The following is a 15758-nucleotide window of genomic DNA, read 5'->3' on the forward strand; positions in this document are numbered from 1 at the left end:
CAGACACTTTTTTTTCTTTCATTCATTCTCAAAACATCCCTGTGTGAGAGAAATAGCTTCCTAATTCTATGTCTGGGGAGACTGAGGTGGTGGTTTTGGGGTGTTACTGTGACTTGACAGTGTGTCTTACAGCCATAATATTACCAACAGAACTAGAACTCCTAATTCTGACATCCCATCCTAACTTAAATGCTGCAGCGGAAAGGGAGGAGTAATACGCAGAAGTACAGTTCAGGGACTTTGTGTTCATGATACACACGACCTCTGACAACAGTAGTTGAATGAAGGTTTTCCAGATCACGTCCTACTTGTAACTGACATCACTGGGGCAGTGTAGGGAACTACATCCACCTAAGTTTTAAACAGAAGAGGAAAACTTCTACATCACCGTCCTCTTAAATGAAGATTTGCTCCTGGCCTAAGATCAGCAGTATACTGGCACTTGCCACTTGTTTCAAAAGTAAGAGTGAGATGCCTCAGTGGGTTCAAGATGTTTGCCAATTGCCAAACATCATAAAAGTTTCTTCTCCTAATATTCCATTCAACTGGGGAGGGGTAGTTTTGTTTAAAAAAAAAAAAACACTTCTGAAGTTTTTAGGGTAAGAAAAGAGTAAAGATGTTTCAGAATGAGAATATAAACACTGAGTTGGCCTTCCAAAACAAGCTTGAACTTGAGCCCTGCTTTACTGTTTCAGACCAAAATGCAGGATCAGTGTATGCTTTTCCCATTGTATGATTTTGCTCAGCATTTTCTACCGAATGTGAACAAAACATCTTTCTACAGCTCCTCTATAATTAAGAATAAAATCCATGTTTCATATTTTAATGACTGCATAAATTCTCATGGTACGGGATATGTAATTTCCCACTGTGCTGGATCAATCATAGGATTCATTGTTAGTACACCAGAAATAGGACTACATGTAATGTCCCCCCCCAAAAAAAACTACACACACTGAAAACAAACCTCTCAACATCCCTATGTCTGATAGAATTAAGAGTACCATTATTGCATTGTGTAAATTTATAATCACATATGTTCTTGAACAAATACTATTGAAGTGCATGTGTGGTTTTAAAGCTACTGTCCACAGAGAGCTGGTATATCTCCCCCATGGAACTGGCAACACATTTTTCTACCCTACCAACCTCCCCATCCCCAAGTCGCTCTTAATTTAGAGTTTATAACATTCGATTCTAGCTTTATTGTTCATACCATCAAGTCTTGAGTTTGCCTCTTTGTAAGCGTGTCCAGTGACTTGTAACAGATTCTTTAATTACTTGAATTATTTAACTTCTTGTTTTCCCCTCAAAGAAGAAACTAAAAATACCTTTATACTTCTTTACTTCATGGCCAAGAATATTTTTAAATGAAGAAACATACACATCAAAAAAAAAAAACCAAAACCTGGTGACAAACTACTTTATAAATATGTGACTGTATTTTTCTTCATGTCCAGAAACTCTTACTGAATAGAATTCAGATATGTCCCTCCAAAACCCACACAGTTCATAGATCTAACACCAGATTTTCATTTGTACCATAACAGGCAAGATAATGAAGGCACAAGCTCACTTTAAAGGACATCACACACAGTCATGAGGCACTAATGACACAGAAACAGAATCAATCACGAAAAGCAGGTGTTCAGAGTCTTCAGTTACTTCTCCCCTTTAACATTTGGCAAAATTCCGTCTAGATATTTTAATACCTCAGAAAGAAAAAAATAAATAAGAGGTGCTACATTAAAATGTCAGAGGACCTATCATTAGTCTTTAGCAATAGCAAGAAAGGGATAAAATGAAGGGAGGGGACCACAGATTTCCTATATTCTGGGACGATCCTTCCTTTCTGAGGGCCTCAGATGTCTGTACGCATCTGTCCAAGTGCCAGCTGTACCTGAAGATTGAAGAGATGGCTGGTAGTTGCTGACATGGTCCCTCAACACGATTCAATGTTTCTATCACAAAAACAAAACTAGCTTGATGTCTGCTCTTGAGTCCTTTGTTAACAACCTGTCAAATTTGGTTATTTAAAAGTCATCTCAGAAGTTTAAAATAAAGGAAAAATATATCCTGGCTTCCTAAAACGAAACAGACTACAGATTTAGACTTCAATGGCAAATGAATACACTTGAAAGCCAAGCAGGTCTCCCTCCAGTAGGAGAGTCTACGCAGACTTCAAAAACAGTTACTGTTTCTCTATTGCCCATATCACATCGCTCTTAGAACACATCAGGAGCTATTTGCACAGTTTTAAGAGACTTTTTCCATGACATAATATATGACACATGAGGATTTAACCTAGTTCTGAGCAGACAGAATAGATCTGCTCTCACAACATCCCTGTTACAAATATATGACAACTGAACAACAAAGCACAGCCCAATCTCTGTTTACATCAAAACCACCCACCGTCTACATGATACATGATTACTTGCTGTGGGTTAATAGCACCCACTGCTAGGCTAGAGCTGGCAGTCCGTGGGGCGTGTCATTTACAGGGAAACCTAAGGTCTGTAACTGCAGAAATCACATGGAAATGTACCAGCCTATTCAAAGTGGTTAAATATATTCTTTTACTTTTTCCTAGGAAATTAATTTTGGTAGTCTCTCCCAAGTCTTTCAACTAAAGAGACCTTGGTCATTTTTGTCTTTTTATGGTTTCAGGTATTAGGAACAATGGAGTTGATATAGCATGTATTCACAATTAATTGTTAACATTTCAGTGAGTTACAATAAGCTGTTTTTGCATGCTTGAAAAATTAACTGTGAAGAAAAAATAAGGAATACTTTTGGGAGGATCTCAATAATTGAGTGTTTTCTTTTTGCTTTAAAAACAACCTCTAATATTCAACTCTGACAACACGGTGAGTGTATATATATATATATATATATATATATATATATATATATATATACACATATACATATATAAAGTTCATTTCCATGCTCATTACATAAAAATAACTATCAGAAATATCACTCTATCAGTGGTCAGCTGATATATATCCAGTTAATTCACTGCAGAAGGGAAAAAAAAGATCCAAAAATTCTAAAGTAATCAGTAAAGCTCACAGTTCAAAAAGATTTTTTTTCCTTTTTTTTTTTTTTCTTTTTTTGCTTGTTTGAAATGTTTTGGTAGTTTATCTGTGCTCTGTTGTGCAAGCTGATTCCCAGACTAATGGCCTCCGAGCAGATTTGAAAGGAAGCCCGAAGACTTCCTGTTTTGCTGGGCTTCTTCCTCCTCGTCTTGTGAAAGTCCCAGTTCACTCTCAATCTGATCGAGCTCTGACTGGTCAAGTAGTTCAAAGTCATCACCTTCTTCCGTGTCTGTGTCCTCCCCCAGGCTGGGTGCAGCCTGCGACAGTGCGTGCTGCACGCCCCCTAACTGGTCTTTGATAGCAGCGGTCACTGCGGCAGTGATGACATCCCCAGCCAGGTTGCTCATCAAGTGAAAGGTCTGGTCACTGCCCAGGGGAAGGGTGAGACCAGCCGCTGACTGCCTCTCTTTGCTCGGCCTGGGACCACTGTCCAGCTGTTCCTTTTTTCTCCTGAGCTCAGTGGGCAAGCCAAGGCTTAATTCATCTTCATCATTTGTTCCCGTGCCATTTTCTAGAGAGGGAAAATCTGAAAGGTCTCGAGAGAAAACTTCCTCACTAGGTCGGTCGAGATCTGTGAAGGTCGAGAACAGAAGTTTATACTTAAGCACCGAAATACACTGGAAATAAGAGCGCTGTCTGCAAGATCCCTGACTTGGGTCCGAATCCTCTGGGCAACCCTGGTGTTCAGCTAGCCTCCTGGCTCAGCTTCAGTCATCTTAACCACACATCGGACCTCTCCCCCAACTGGGATACTGTCTCTCCACACGTACACAAACACGACATTCCCCCGTGTTCTTAGTTTTCCTCTTAAACACAAATGCTGATGACTTACAATTAACCTATCTTAACATCAGCTGAGGCTCTGACTAGAGTTTTAAATATTCACCGAAATTTCATCTTGCTCTTGGGGAGGGAATTTGTTCTTAAGCCAATGTGAATGTGTATCATCTAAAATTTAAAAATTTTTAGTCGGACGTTTTCATAGGTTTTGGTCCAGCAGATGTATCACCCAGCCTTCGCATTTTCATTCATGGAAATCTGAGTAACTGTAACTGTGTTTGTTTAAAGCAGTGAATTAAAAGAAGCTATTGCTCCTTCTGTTCCATATTCAACCTAAGAGCTTATGGAAACATCTGGATTTCCATGAATACAGCTGTACCTAACCATACCACTTTAACCAAACTCAGGTCTTGAACATATATAGAAACACTTGAAGATTTGGGATATCTGAAAGCACTGTCAGGTTAGTAGGTAGATGGTGATTTTATTGCTTTTCACTTTTCACAGAAAATCAGTATAACAGTTAACTCTTTATAACAGAGATTTGAATTCTTCAGGTTAACTTTGTTTTTTTTTGGGGGGGGGTAGGGCAGGAGGTAATTAGGTTTGTTTATTTGCTTATTTTAATGGAGGTACTGGGGATTGAACCCAGGACCTTGTGCATGCTAAGCACACGCTCTACCACTGAGCTGTACCCTCCCCGAATTCTTCAGTTTAAGTAATGAAAGCCTTCTACATGGATGCGATTATCATTGCTCCTTTTGTGTAAATCTGAGATGGGGGGCTTAAGAACAGAGGGTTTGTTATTTATCCTGGTCTCGTAGACATTTTCAACTTAAAGAGCTTGAGAAGACTTCAGTGATCCTCTTGTTCTAATGCACTTTAAAGATGAGGAAATTGAGGTCCACAGAAATTATGTCATTTGTTCAAGGTCATACAGTAAGTTAATGGCAAAAGCAAGGCTACACTTGGGTCTCCCAATCTCTGAATCTGTATTTTTTCAAGACTACACGGCCCTCCCCCTTCCTCAAGGAAAAGAAAGTGTGTTCTTGCTTGTAAAAATATATACAAAGCAATTTATTCATAATCCTCCATTATAATCTGTTTATATTTTCAGTATATTTTTCAGTACATTAAAATGACTTGAAATAATCCAATGAGACTAGCAAAAGTTAAGTTACTGCATAAGAATTGTCTCAAATTTCACTTTAAATTGTATTTAACCTAATTTTTAAAAAGAAAATTAAAAAAAAAAAACTAACTTGGAAGAAAAACATGAGAAAGCCTGGAGTCAGCTTTGGATTCAGGAAACTTGCCCTCCCTGCACCGTCCCTCTGACCGAGGACCAGCCCTGAACACGCGGGATTAGCTTCTGTCCTCGCCGCTCCCATTACTGCTATCAGTAATGCCACCCGACATTCCAGAAGTTAATTTTTTTCACCATCAATTATTTGTTTCCAAAATAAAGGCAGGTTTGGACATTGACTGGCTTAGAGTTTTTCTCTCATACTCTTAAAAAGAACATGGCTTTTGAGATATAATTCATATACTGTAAAATTTACCCTTTTAAAGTGTACAATGAAGTGGTTTTTAATATATTCACAAAGCTGTTACAACCGCAGCACTATGTAATTCTAGAACATTTTCATCATCCAAAGAGGAACATATTCATTACCAGTCACCCACCACCCTCTCTTGCCTCAGCCCCTGGCAGTCACTAATCTTCTTCCCATCATATGGATTTGCCTGTTCTGGACGTTCCATATAAATGGAATTACATAATGTGTGGACTTGGGTGTCTGGCTTCTTGCACTAGCATAACGTGTTCAAGGTTCATCCGTGTTGTCAAAGTGTCAGTTCTTCATTTTTATAGCCAAGTGATATTCCATTGTGTAAATATCCCACACTGTCCATTCAGCAATTGACAAAGTTAAAATACTTTTGCACGCACTCATAATAACAAGAATCAGAGCACCTAGGAGCATGGGCATACCGTCAGAAGTGTCGGTCTGAGGAGTGTAGCCTTCTGAAAGGTTGAAGGTCCCATTGTCCGTCCAGGTGACCTCGGACACGTCTGTGTCAGACACAGACAACTCTTTGGCGGCAGTCGTGAGGCTAATCTGTGTTAATACAAATACCAGTGACACAGTTTTAAACTTCTGCCGGAAATCTTTTGAAAAGATCCAACTAACACCAAAAATGTCAGAATAATAAACACCAGATGGGTATTTTCCTTTCGATATTGTTCAATCATCTTAGACAAATAGGAGGAGTCTATTAAAATCATTCCAGTTTTGCAATACATAAACTTACAGTCAAACCACACAGGAACAAGTGGAAAACGAAACAAAAAATACCTTAGGACAAAGAGCGGAAAAGTCTAATTCACTATCATCTTTGTGACTTTTTTCTTTATCTGCTTCTGTTGAGAAAAAATGGAAGCTTTCAGATTCCTAGACACAGTGTATTTTACCCCTTATATACCCTACCCCATATTCCTCAGATTCTCCAGTGCCTCTGTATAACTGTTTGCACCTGACAAGCTGCCCATAAGTGCAAATGTTTGGTTTCCAAGCGAAACGGTCCATGTCAGTAGTTCACCAAGTGTAGTCCTGGAACCAGCAGCATCAGCATCACTGGGAACCTTTTAGAAGTGCAAATTCCCTGCCCCCCCCCCCAGGCCAGATGAATCAGAAATTCCGAGGTGGTGCCCAGCAATCTGCTTTCATACGCTCTGGAGATGATTCGGATGCTCACTATAGTTTGCGAATCTATAAGGTCATAAGCCAAGTGAAAAAGTGAAAAAGGACCACATTACTTTTCCCTCTGTTTTCTTTGCCTTCCTCTTAAATGGCTCCCACACTCAGCACTACCTGTATCATGTGTTATTTCCATGAGTCCACCCAAAGGAAAACAATTTAGAGGACGTGAATAGTAAATAGCAAACAGAACTGTTGAAGCCCTTTCTCCCTCCCCTGGCAAAGCTGATCAAAAAGTCGATTTTCTGTATGTTTGAGAAAAAAATTAAAGCTTAAATAGGAAAAGGCTAGGGATTTGCTCCTGTAATATGTAGTAAAAGACTGAAACACCCTGAAATGTATTAAAGGTGATTTCATAATAAATAGCCAACTGATGTCTCATCTCACGCGTGGAATCCAGAATTCAAATGTTACCTACCGGCTCTCTCGCGTTTCTTCTGGTTAATATATTCTCTGATTCCAAAATCTAGTTTCAGCAGAAATGACTTGATTTTGCTGTATATTTTTTGTCCAATATCATTACACTTTAACAGTGGGCACAAAAATGCACACAGTACTGAAATACAAGGAAGAAGAGAATTTAGGGAGACTGACCTTTTTTTCAAAAGGCTACATCTTAGTATTTCTCAAAAATATTTTGGTTCCCTTACTGACCAATAGGTGTTTTTTCTTAGGGAAATGCCTCTGTGAAATAAATTCATAGTTTCTATTCTTCCCTTTGCAATGGAAACATTTTCTCCTGCACACACACACACACACACACACACACACACACACACACACACACCCACCCACCCCACTCAACTTGGCTTCTCCCACTCAACTTAATTAGAGATTTATCCAGATTGTTGCATGTATCAATTTTTCAGTGCTGAGTAGTAATCCATTGTAAGGATATACCACAGTTTGTTTACCCGTATATCCATTGATGGACATATGAATTGTCTTCTGGTTTTGGCTATTACAAATAAAGCTGCTTATGAACATTTGTGGACAAGTCTCTGTGTAGGTAGATGCTTTCTTTTCTCTTGGGTGGAATACCTGCTGTGGAATGGCTGGGTCACATAGTAGTTTTTAAGAATCTACCAAACTGTTACCCAAAATGGTGGTTCCATTCTACCTACCCACCCACAATGCAGGAGCATTGCAGTTGCTCCATATCATTGCTAATACTTAATACAGTCAGCATTTTCATTTCAGCCATTTTGGTGGGGGTACAATGATGTCTCATTGGGGTTTTAATTATTTTTTCAGCTGCAGATCATGTACAAGGGGAAAAGTACTAGTGTGCTTGTCGGGGGTGGAGAATATAGCTTACTTACAGTTTTATTGACATAATTTAAAATTAATCACTTATAACCTTGCTTTTTGACAGCTATTCTTATAATTTTGAAACAGAAACATGTCTCTAGAAAAAAGAGAAACTTTGTACAGCAGGAAATTAAAGAATAATCAACTTGTTTTATAATCAAGAACGCATCCCTCCTCTTCAAAACTATGGAAGATCTTGTCGACCATAAAATGATACCGTATGTGTCACATACATTAGTCACATGTTCTACTATACTTACACAGTAGATAGCTGAGTATAACCCCAGGAATGTAGCTTCCCAAGATCGTAAAAAATGTGCACACACTGCAGACCAGGAGACAAAACTAGAAATAACAGAAGTAACATGTGACCGTTATGCGTAACACCAAGACGTTTCAGAGCACAGGATACACACACAATTTCTCATCTATATTTGATCTATCATGTTATGGCAAATGTTTTTCAAACAGTGTTCTTTTGCACTTAAATCTGATTAATGACTGCTGTTTGATCTTAGCCACTTTCACATTCAGTAATAACCATTTCTAGGTTCCTGAAGCTGATCTCTGGCACGGAGAATAACGTCTCCCATTAATCACGCCTGCAGCTGTATCACGGACAGTGCAAGAGGCTGGAAGAGTAGTATGTGCCCAGAAACTTCTTTTTCTCAGGATCACTCACTGAAAACAGTGCAGGCCAATAACGAAAGCTGCAAGTTCAAACTACTTCTGTAAGTCCATGGAAGTTCATAAACACAGCAAAACATGTTATAGAAATTAGAGGTATTTACATAAACACAATGGTAGTTTGCACAGCTGACAAGCGGCTGGGATAAATCTACTGGCCATGACTACCCTCCTTCTAACCACATCCATTCCCTCAAGTTGACCCCACTTCTAGGTCGCCTAGAAGCCAATGGCAAACGAAATCAATCCTACAGTGAAATTTGATTATGTTCTTTCTCTCTGTCAGTTACGGCCAAAAGAATCTTGGTTGTTTTAAGAAATTTAAATATCAAGGCAGAAAAAATCCTCCCATAAAATCTCCACTTCTTTTCCCACACTCTGTTCTTAAAAATAAACTATCTTACTTCTTTGCTTTATCTTTAAATTATGGCACTAAATTTAACTGATAAAGAAAATTCATTAAGTGAATTTCAAAACCAGTGGGGAGGGCATAACTCAAGTGGTAGAGCACATGCTTAGCACATAGGAAGTCCTGGGTTCAGTCCCCAGTACCTCCTCCAAAAATAAGTAAACTTAATTACCTTCCCCCAAAATAAAAACCTAAGGAAAAAAGGGAATTTCAAAACCACACACGAGGAAAGGAGACCTAAATCTCTGATCAATGATTGATTACAAGAACCCTCGGGGGGGAGTCTAAAATTCAGATTAATTTTAATTTTTCATTCTTTGGCACAGGGTTAATAAATTCACTAGCAAAAAGGAAAATAGATGAACTTGTTGGAACAAAATTAAGAGCTATTTCTCAAACATCAGGGGCACTGAAGAATATGGAATTCTAATAGCAAAATGGAAGAGGAAAGACCATAAAAGTTAAAAGAATAAAGAAAAGCATTACTATATCCAGAATCCAGTTTCACAAAAGGGATTTCATATTATTCGCTAAATTTGTAGCATCACCATCTTAGGCTAATTGACTTGGGGTGTGTTAATGCCCTCCAATGCAGAAGTTTTAAGTACAGAATCTTCTAAAAATGCATTTAATCATTTCAGTAAAATAAGCATCAAAAGTACAACTCACCTCCCCCTACCCCCATGTGGATATCTATTCTAAAAACTGCCTTCAGATTTAAAAAATTTGTCCATATACAATGCTGCAATGTTAATGTGCTCAAAAATGTGTCCACGTATAGTTCTGTTACTCAATACCATTGAAGTTAAGAGATTTCCCGTAACGTGGTACAAAGAGAGGGTAACGCGAAAGTTCCTAGGTTCTTCCTTCCAACTACAGGTGGACATTCAAGAAACATGACTACAACACTGGAAGGGAGGGAGTGTCCTGATGTCCCTGGACCTCACCTGTGCTATCAAGGTCAGCTGGAGCCGCCTCTGCACATAAAAATACTACAAATGGGTGCACTTCTCCGCACAGTCCCTTTCAAACCACCCTTGACTTTTCTCCTAGTGGGTTTTCATATTAATTGGAAAAATACTCATTTCACTTATATAATCACTATAGATGTTTCTGCCAAAGATTTTCTTTCTTAAGTAAATCATATAAGAATCTCCACTTTTTGGATTGAAAGTGAGACTCAGATACCTCCAAAAGCATCCTCCAAGGGCTGTGTGTTCATTTTATCTCCCTTTGACTTCAAAACCAGCCTATCGAGGTTAAATAAGTGTTTTTAATTGAAGCATAGTTGATTTACAATGTGTTAGTTTCTGGTATACAGCACAGTGATTTGGTTATACATATATATATTCTTTTTCACTATAGGCTATTACAAGGTATTGAATATAGTTCCCTGTGCCGTACAGTAGGCCCTTGTTGTTCATCTGTTTTATGTATAGTAGTGTGTATCTGCAAACCCCAAACTCCTAATTTACCCCTCCCCTTCCTTTAAAATGAAATTTCCAATAACACATTTTTTTCTCCTTGGTCTGGCTGAGAAGACCAATCGCCATTCATTTTAGTTAATAAGCTCCATAAATATATATAAAATAGGAAACCAAGCCAATTGCAAAACATAAGGTTGAGGATTTCCTAGTGCTAACACACTAATATTTCTGGACCTATCAGTTTTTGTGGCACGGGTTCCCAGTATCTTATACAGAGAACTGGAGAATCCATACAAGCTGATACAATCGGTTAATACGCTGGTTTCCCATTGCACATTTTAAAGCACACACATCATTCTCCTTTCCTGGAAAACTTGCCTTGCCGGGGCTCTGCTGTTTAAAAAGAGACATTTCTTGAAGAAATAGGCTGAAATTCATCCATGATTCTGCAATACAGTGGCTGAGCCCAGGTCTCTCATCTGGTTTGGAATTGATAACTTCCCAGCTAAAGAGAGAAAAAGAAAAGAAAAAATTGTAACTGAACTTGGGACGATTCACTCAACATTCTTTATTTCAGCAAATATATATATTGAGCGCCTACTAGTGGTCACATTCCCTGGCTCCGTGACGCTGTGTGACTTCAGAGATGAACAAGCCAGACACCTGTCTAAGGAAGCACACACAACAAGAGAAGAAACGCAGGCTAAGCACCGAGTTCCACAATGATCTGGTCACAGCGAAGGAAAAGTCTACGGGGAGGGCTTTAGGACATCTTCGCTGAAGATGTCACCTGTATGCTGCAATCTGGATTTGCGCTATTTACCATAATGGCTTGGAAGGGTTCCAGACAGAACCTCACACAGCACATGCAAGAGGCCCTGGCGTGAGGAGGAGCTGGAGCCAGTGTGACAGCAGCAGAGCGGACCAGAGAGTAACTCCGTAAGAACCTGGGACGGCAGGAAGGGACCTAATCATACAGGGCCTTCTGGGACGTGTAATCATTTTAAACTTAAGGATAGGGAAGCCACAGTACTTTTAAAGACACCTTGGCTTTAAACTTATCACCATCAACATCATGAACACCAACAAGGCATTTTCAGTATACAGCTGATCCTTGCAAAACACCGCAGTTAATCCGCGTATAATTTATTGTCGGCCCCTCGTATCTGCGGTTCCTCTGCATCCGCAGATTTAACCAGTGACACACCCTGTAGTATTTACTGAAAAACATCCACTATATGTGGATCCATGCAGTTCAAATGCGAGTTGTTCAAGGGTCAACTCCACACTAGGGCTGGTTAACTCAACAGAAAATTGTTAACTCAACAGGATCTCACAATATCCGGCACTTTTCTAGCCTGTCTTTTCCTGATCATCATCATAGAATGTGTTGAACGTGGTGCACGTGCCAGGCGTATGCTGTGGGTCCCGCCCTCATTTCTCCACAGGAGACTCAGTGAACTAAAAACTAGCAGCAGCCGCTCCAGGAAGAAGACATGCAAATACTGGGCCGTTCCTAAAGTTACAATGACGTCAAGTTCAAATCCCACCCTTGCAATCCTAGCACATCACCTAAACATACCAGTTCAAACAAGCTCTGTTAAGGGTCCCCAAATTCTTTCATTTCATGGATAATTTTCAGCGCCTACCACGTGGAAGGCACTGCCACAGAGCTAAGGAAATGACACTAGCTAAACAAACGTGTCTAGTAGAGGACAGAGATCGTTAGTGAAGTGTCATCTGAGCTATGACTGCGAGGGCACGGGGTGGGGGGGATCAATCTCCTACCCAGAAATTATGTCCATATAGATTCTGTTTCTTTTTAGTAAAGTTTCAACACAAAGGTAATTTGTAAATTCAATAATTCAATTTCCTTTTTAATATAAATTTGAAGTTATATTTAAGTAAGTGCAATAGCATTAAAAAAGAAATAAAAAATATTTCTTGCCCTGCCTCTTTGTTCTTTCAGCCTTAGCTAGTTCTCTGCCGGAGAGTTTCTGAGCAGCCAGGTGTCCAGGCGGATGCCAGCCCACCAGGCAGGCACTGGCCAAATGATTTCCTGACTGTGGTGAGAAATGAACTTTCAGGGACGTTTAGCTATAGTTTATGTATTCATTAACTCTACCCACTCTTGAATCACCGAGCAAGGCTGTTTACATCAGTGACCAAGTGTAGCCCTGGGTTTGCATATCCTACGAATGATTCCAGACCTATTAAAAGAAACAGTAAGTGTGTGGCTAGGAGGCCACTATCTGTAACACAGTCTTGCCAGTATGTCAGTTTAATGGGAAAAGATATTGTACAGGAAAGTCAAAGCCAAAATGGTTATTAAACTGTGGCTTTCTTTCTAGAACAATGTAGACTTGTTATAAATTGTCAAGGGTACACTAGTGTAATGGGACCACAAAGATGACAGAAATGCAGATTTAAATTTCGGTTCTCTATGCATATTGAGTAGTAATTTAGGATTTGGTTGAACCGTTTGGCAAATATACTTATAACAAAAATCAACAAAAAACTTATAATGGAATGGAACTATTTGATTATTATTTTAATGATTTCAATGGGATGAATGAACATTTTGTATTTTGACACAAATTTAAAATACACTTTCATTAGGATAATGAACAAATCAAGTGAGTTGCCTTCAAACAATGGAAGATGGAACAGCAGTGGAAATGAAGGAACTCAGACTCCATGTCTGTACATGAACCTCAGGATCATAAGATTGAGAGGAAAGAAATCACAGAAGAACAAGACACAGAATGATTTCATTTACATAAAGCTCAAAATCACACTAACAGTTATTAAGCAAGGAAATGATAAAAAAAAAAACCAAACCAAAACAAACAAGATTCAGGAGAGGGGTTACCCCAGGTGGGGGGATCCAGGGAGCAAGACTGGAGATGACAAGTAGGAGTTTCTTGGGTATTTGTCACTTTCTGTTTCTTAAATTAGGTGCCGAATAAACGAAACCTGACTCACCATCCTTAAAGCTACACATATCTACACACGGATACACAGATGGCCTTTATTTAAAAACTCCTTGATACTTAAATGTATAGTCATGTTTTTTACTTAATGAATAACATTCTTACATGAGTATATTTCACTTCACATCCTATAGTCAAAATACAAATATTACTGAAGTTTTTGCTTCAGTTTATTTCTTTTGTCTCCAGCTTTATTGCGATGTAGTTGACAAACAGCACTACGTAAGTTTAAGGTGGATGGCGTAATGATCTGACGTACACACAGCATGGAAATGATGAGCACAACAAGTTTGGTGATAATCCATCATTTCGCACAGATACAACATTAAAGAAACAGAAAAATACATATTTTTCCCTGGGATGAGCACTCTGAGGATTTACTCTCTTAACAACTTTCACATATAACATAGAGCAGCGTTCATTGTATTCATCATACTGTGCATTACGTCCCTAGCACTTATTTAGTTTATAACTAAAAGCTGGTACCTTTTGACTGCCTTCATCCAATTCCCCATCCGCCACCTCTGGTAACCACAAATCTGGTCTGTTTTTCTATGAGTTTCCTGGTTTGCTTATTTGTTTGTTTTTGAAGCATAATTCACCTACAACACTATGTTAGTTCCTGGTACACAACATAGTGATTTGACATTTCCATATATTTTTAAATGATCGCCGTGATTGAGTCTAGTGTGTGATCATCCGTCACATACAAAGACATCACACAGTCACTGACTTTCCCCCCACACTGGGCAGCCAGCACTGGTGATGCTTCAGTTACTTTACTTGTGAAGCAAGGGGCTCTGTCCTTGCCCCTCTGCCCTGTGCTCCAGGGGGCGGGGGGGACCTGTGTATGCTCTGGGAATGGGCTGCCAGCCCAGCTCCGGGGGGACAGCCCCTCTGCCATGCGATTTGTGCCTCAAGGCTCTGCCCTCCTCGCTTAGGACCTCAGACCAGCTGTCTCCTGTGGGGCAGCCCTGTCCCAGTGGAACCAAACCCGAATTCCTGGGGCTGGGCAGAGCTGCTCCACAGGACCCTAGGGTCATGACAATGAGGGACAGTGGACCAACCTAATCCATAGCCAAGAAGAACAGTTTCTTCTGGCTAGAGCCATGAAAAACAGTGTTTTGAATACATGGTACTTTGAATACATAGGTGCTGGGACCTTGTTCTAATCCTACCTCTGGGATTCATGTCTCAGAAGTGACACCCCACTTGTAAACATATTTTACTACTCAAGTAAGTGAATGTCCTAAAATTAGAAAAGAGCCTAGTCTAATACTAAATTACTTAAAATTACCTAAATTATGCTATAGAGACAATGTTATAGCAAAGTGCTTAATACATATTACAGTGAAGAAACTAAACTTTGTTTTGTATTTACAGATCTTACCCATCTTCATGGTGGATTTCAAGGGGACATAAAGACACTTCAGTATCCATCCATCACCTTATCCATTGATTCAATAAAAAGTTACCAAGTTCCCTTCATGTCTTACATTATACTTGGTGTGCTGTATTGTCATTTTAAACCAACAAAAACTGAATACCCGCAGCACTGTTCTCTGTGTCCATAGATGCCACTTGTTAGTGGGACGAGGGAACATGGGAATATTCACCCTGTGGATGTCTTCCATAGCCATAAGACACTCCATAGTAAATCTCTACCATTTGGAAGAAGCCTCATGTGACAGTACTTTGGGACAATAAATTCCATTATTACTTACATTTATGTTAAAAAAATAGCCTTAAACAATTCCAATGATTTCTGAATTACTGTTACAATCACAAACAGAAATAAGAAATTCCCGTGTAAATCATGCAAATATTATCTAATCAAATGGGTTTTGGAAAGAGTAGTAAATGTTTAGTAAACTAAAACTAAAAAAACTACTAAAATAAATGTATAGATCATCCTGAATAAAACTTAATGGAAATATGTATGGTTTAAGAAGAAAATCTGGATTCAAGGGCAAAGAAGAGATGTCAATCTACACTTCTTTAAATGAAACACGGACCTAGAAGGGTCATTTTCTGTGTTTCATAATAGTTTTAAATTGCCCAGTAATTAATATTGATTGTCTATTTCTATTGTCTTCCATTATATATAGTCTACCATTAACTTATATGTCACCATGGTTCAATTTCTGTAATATAGGTACAGAAGGTATTTGAATAATGTAGTTATATAATTGAGAATGGAATGAGAAAACTGACATCAACTTTTCAAATTCCTGTACTTTAGATGAGGAACATGACACACGTTTTCTCAGTTAGCTCGAGGCCAAGAC

At 39.0% G+C, this 15758-nt stretch overlaps 1 protein-coding gene across 2 annotated transcripts in view; it reads right to left on the reverse strand.

Annotated features, from left to right (window-relative positions):
- Positions 1-1328: 1328 nt before the first annotated feature.
- RETREG1 (reticulophagy regulator 1) overlaps positions 1329-15758 on the reverse strand; it is a 121657-nt gene continuing 107227 nt past the window's right edge. For both annotated transcript variants that reach the window (XM_045518299.2, XM_010957270.3), the window contains 6 exons: positions 10856-10982; positions 8215-8299; positions 7062-7199; positions 6242-6306; positions 5878-6004; positions 1329-3675 (listed from right to left, as the gene is read on the reverse strand). In XM_045518299.2, the coding sequence (XP_045374255.2) occupies positions 3182-3675; positions 5878-6004; positions 6242-6306; positions 7062-7199; positions 8215-8299; positions 10856-10982 (1036 nt within the window). In that variant the 3' untranslated portion in view covers positions 1329-3181. The remainder of the gene's footprint in view (positions 3676-5877; positions 6005-6241; positions 6307-7061; positions 7200-8214; positions 8300-10855; positions 10983-15758) is intronic.

Source organism: Camelus bactrianus, chromosome 3 (genome assembly GCF_048773025.1).
Source record: "Camelus bactrianus isolate YW-2024 breed Bactrian camel chromosome 3, ASM4877302v1, whole genome shotgun sequence".
NCBI classification, from domain to species: Eukaryota; Metazoa; Chordata; class Mammalia; order Artiodactyla; family Camelidae; genus Camelus; species Camelus bactrianus.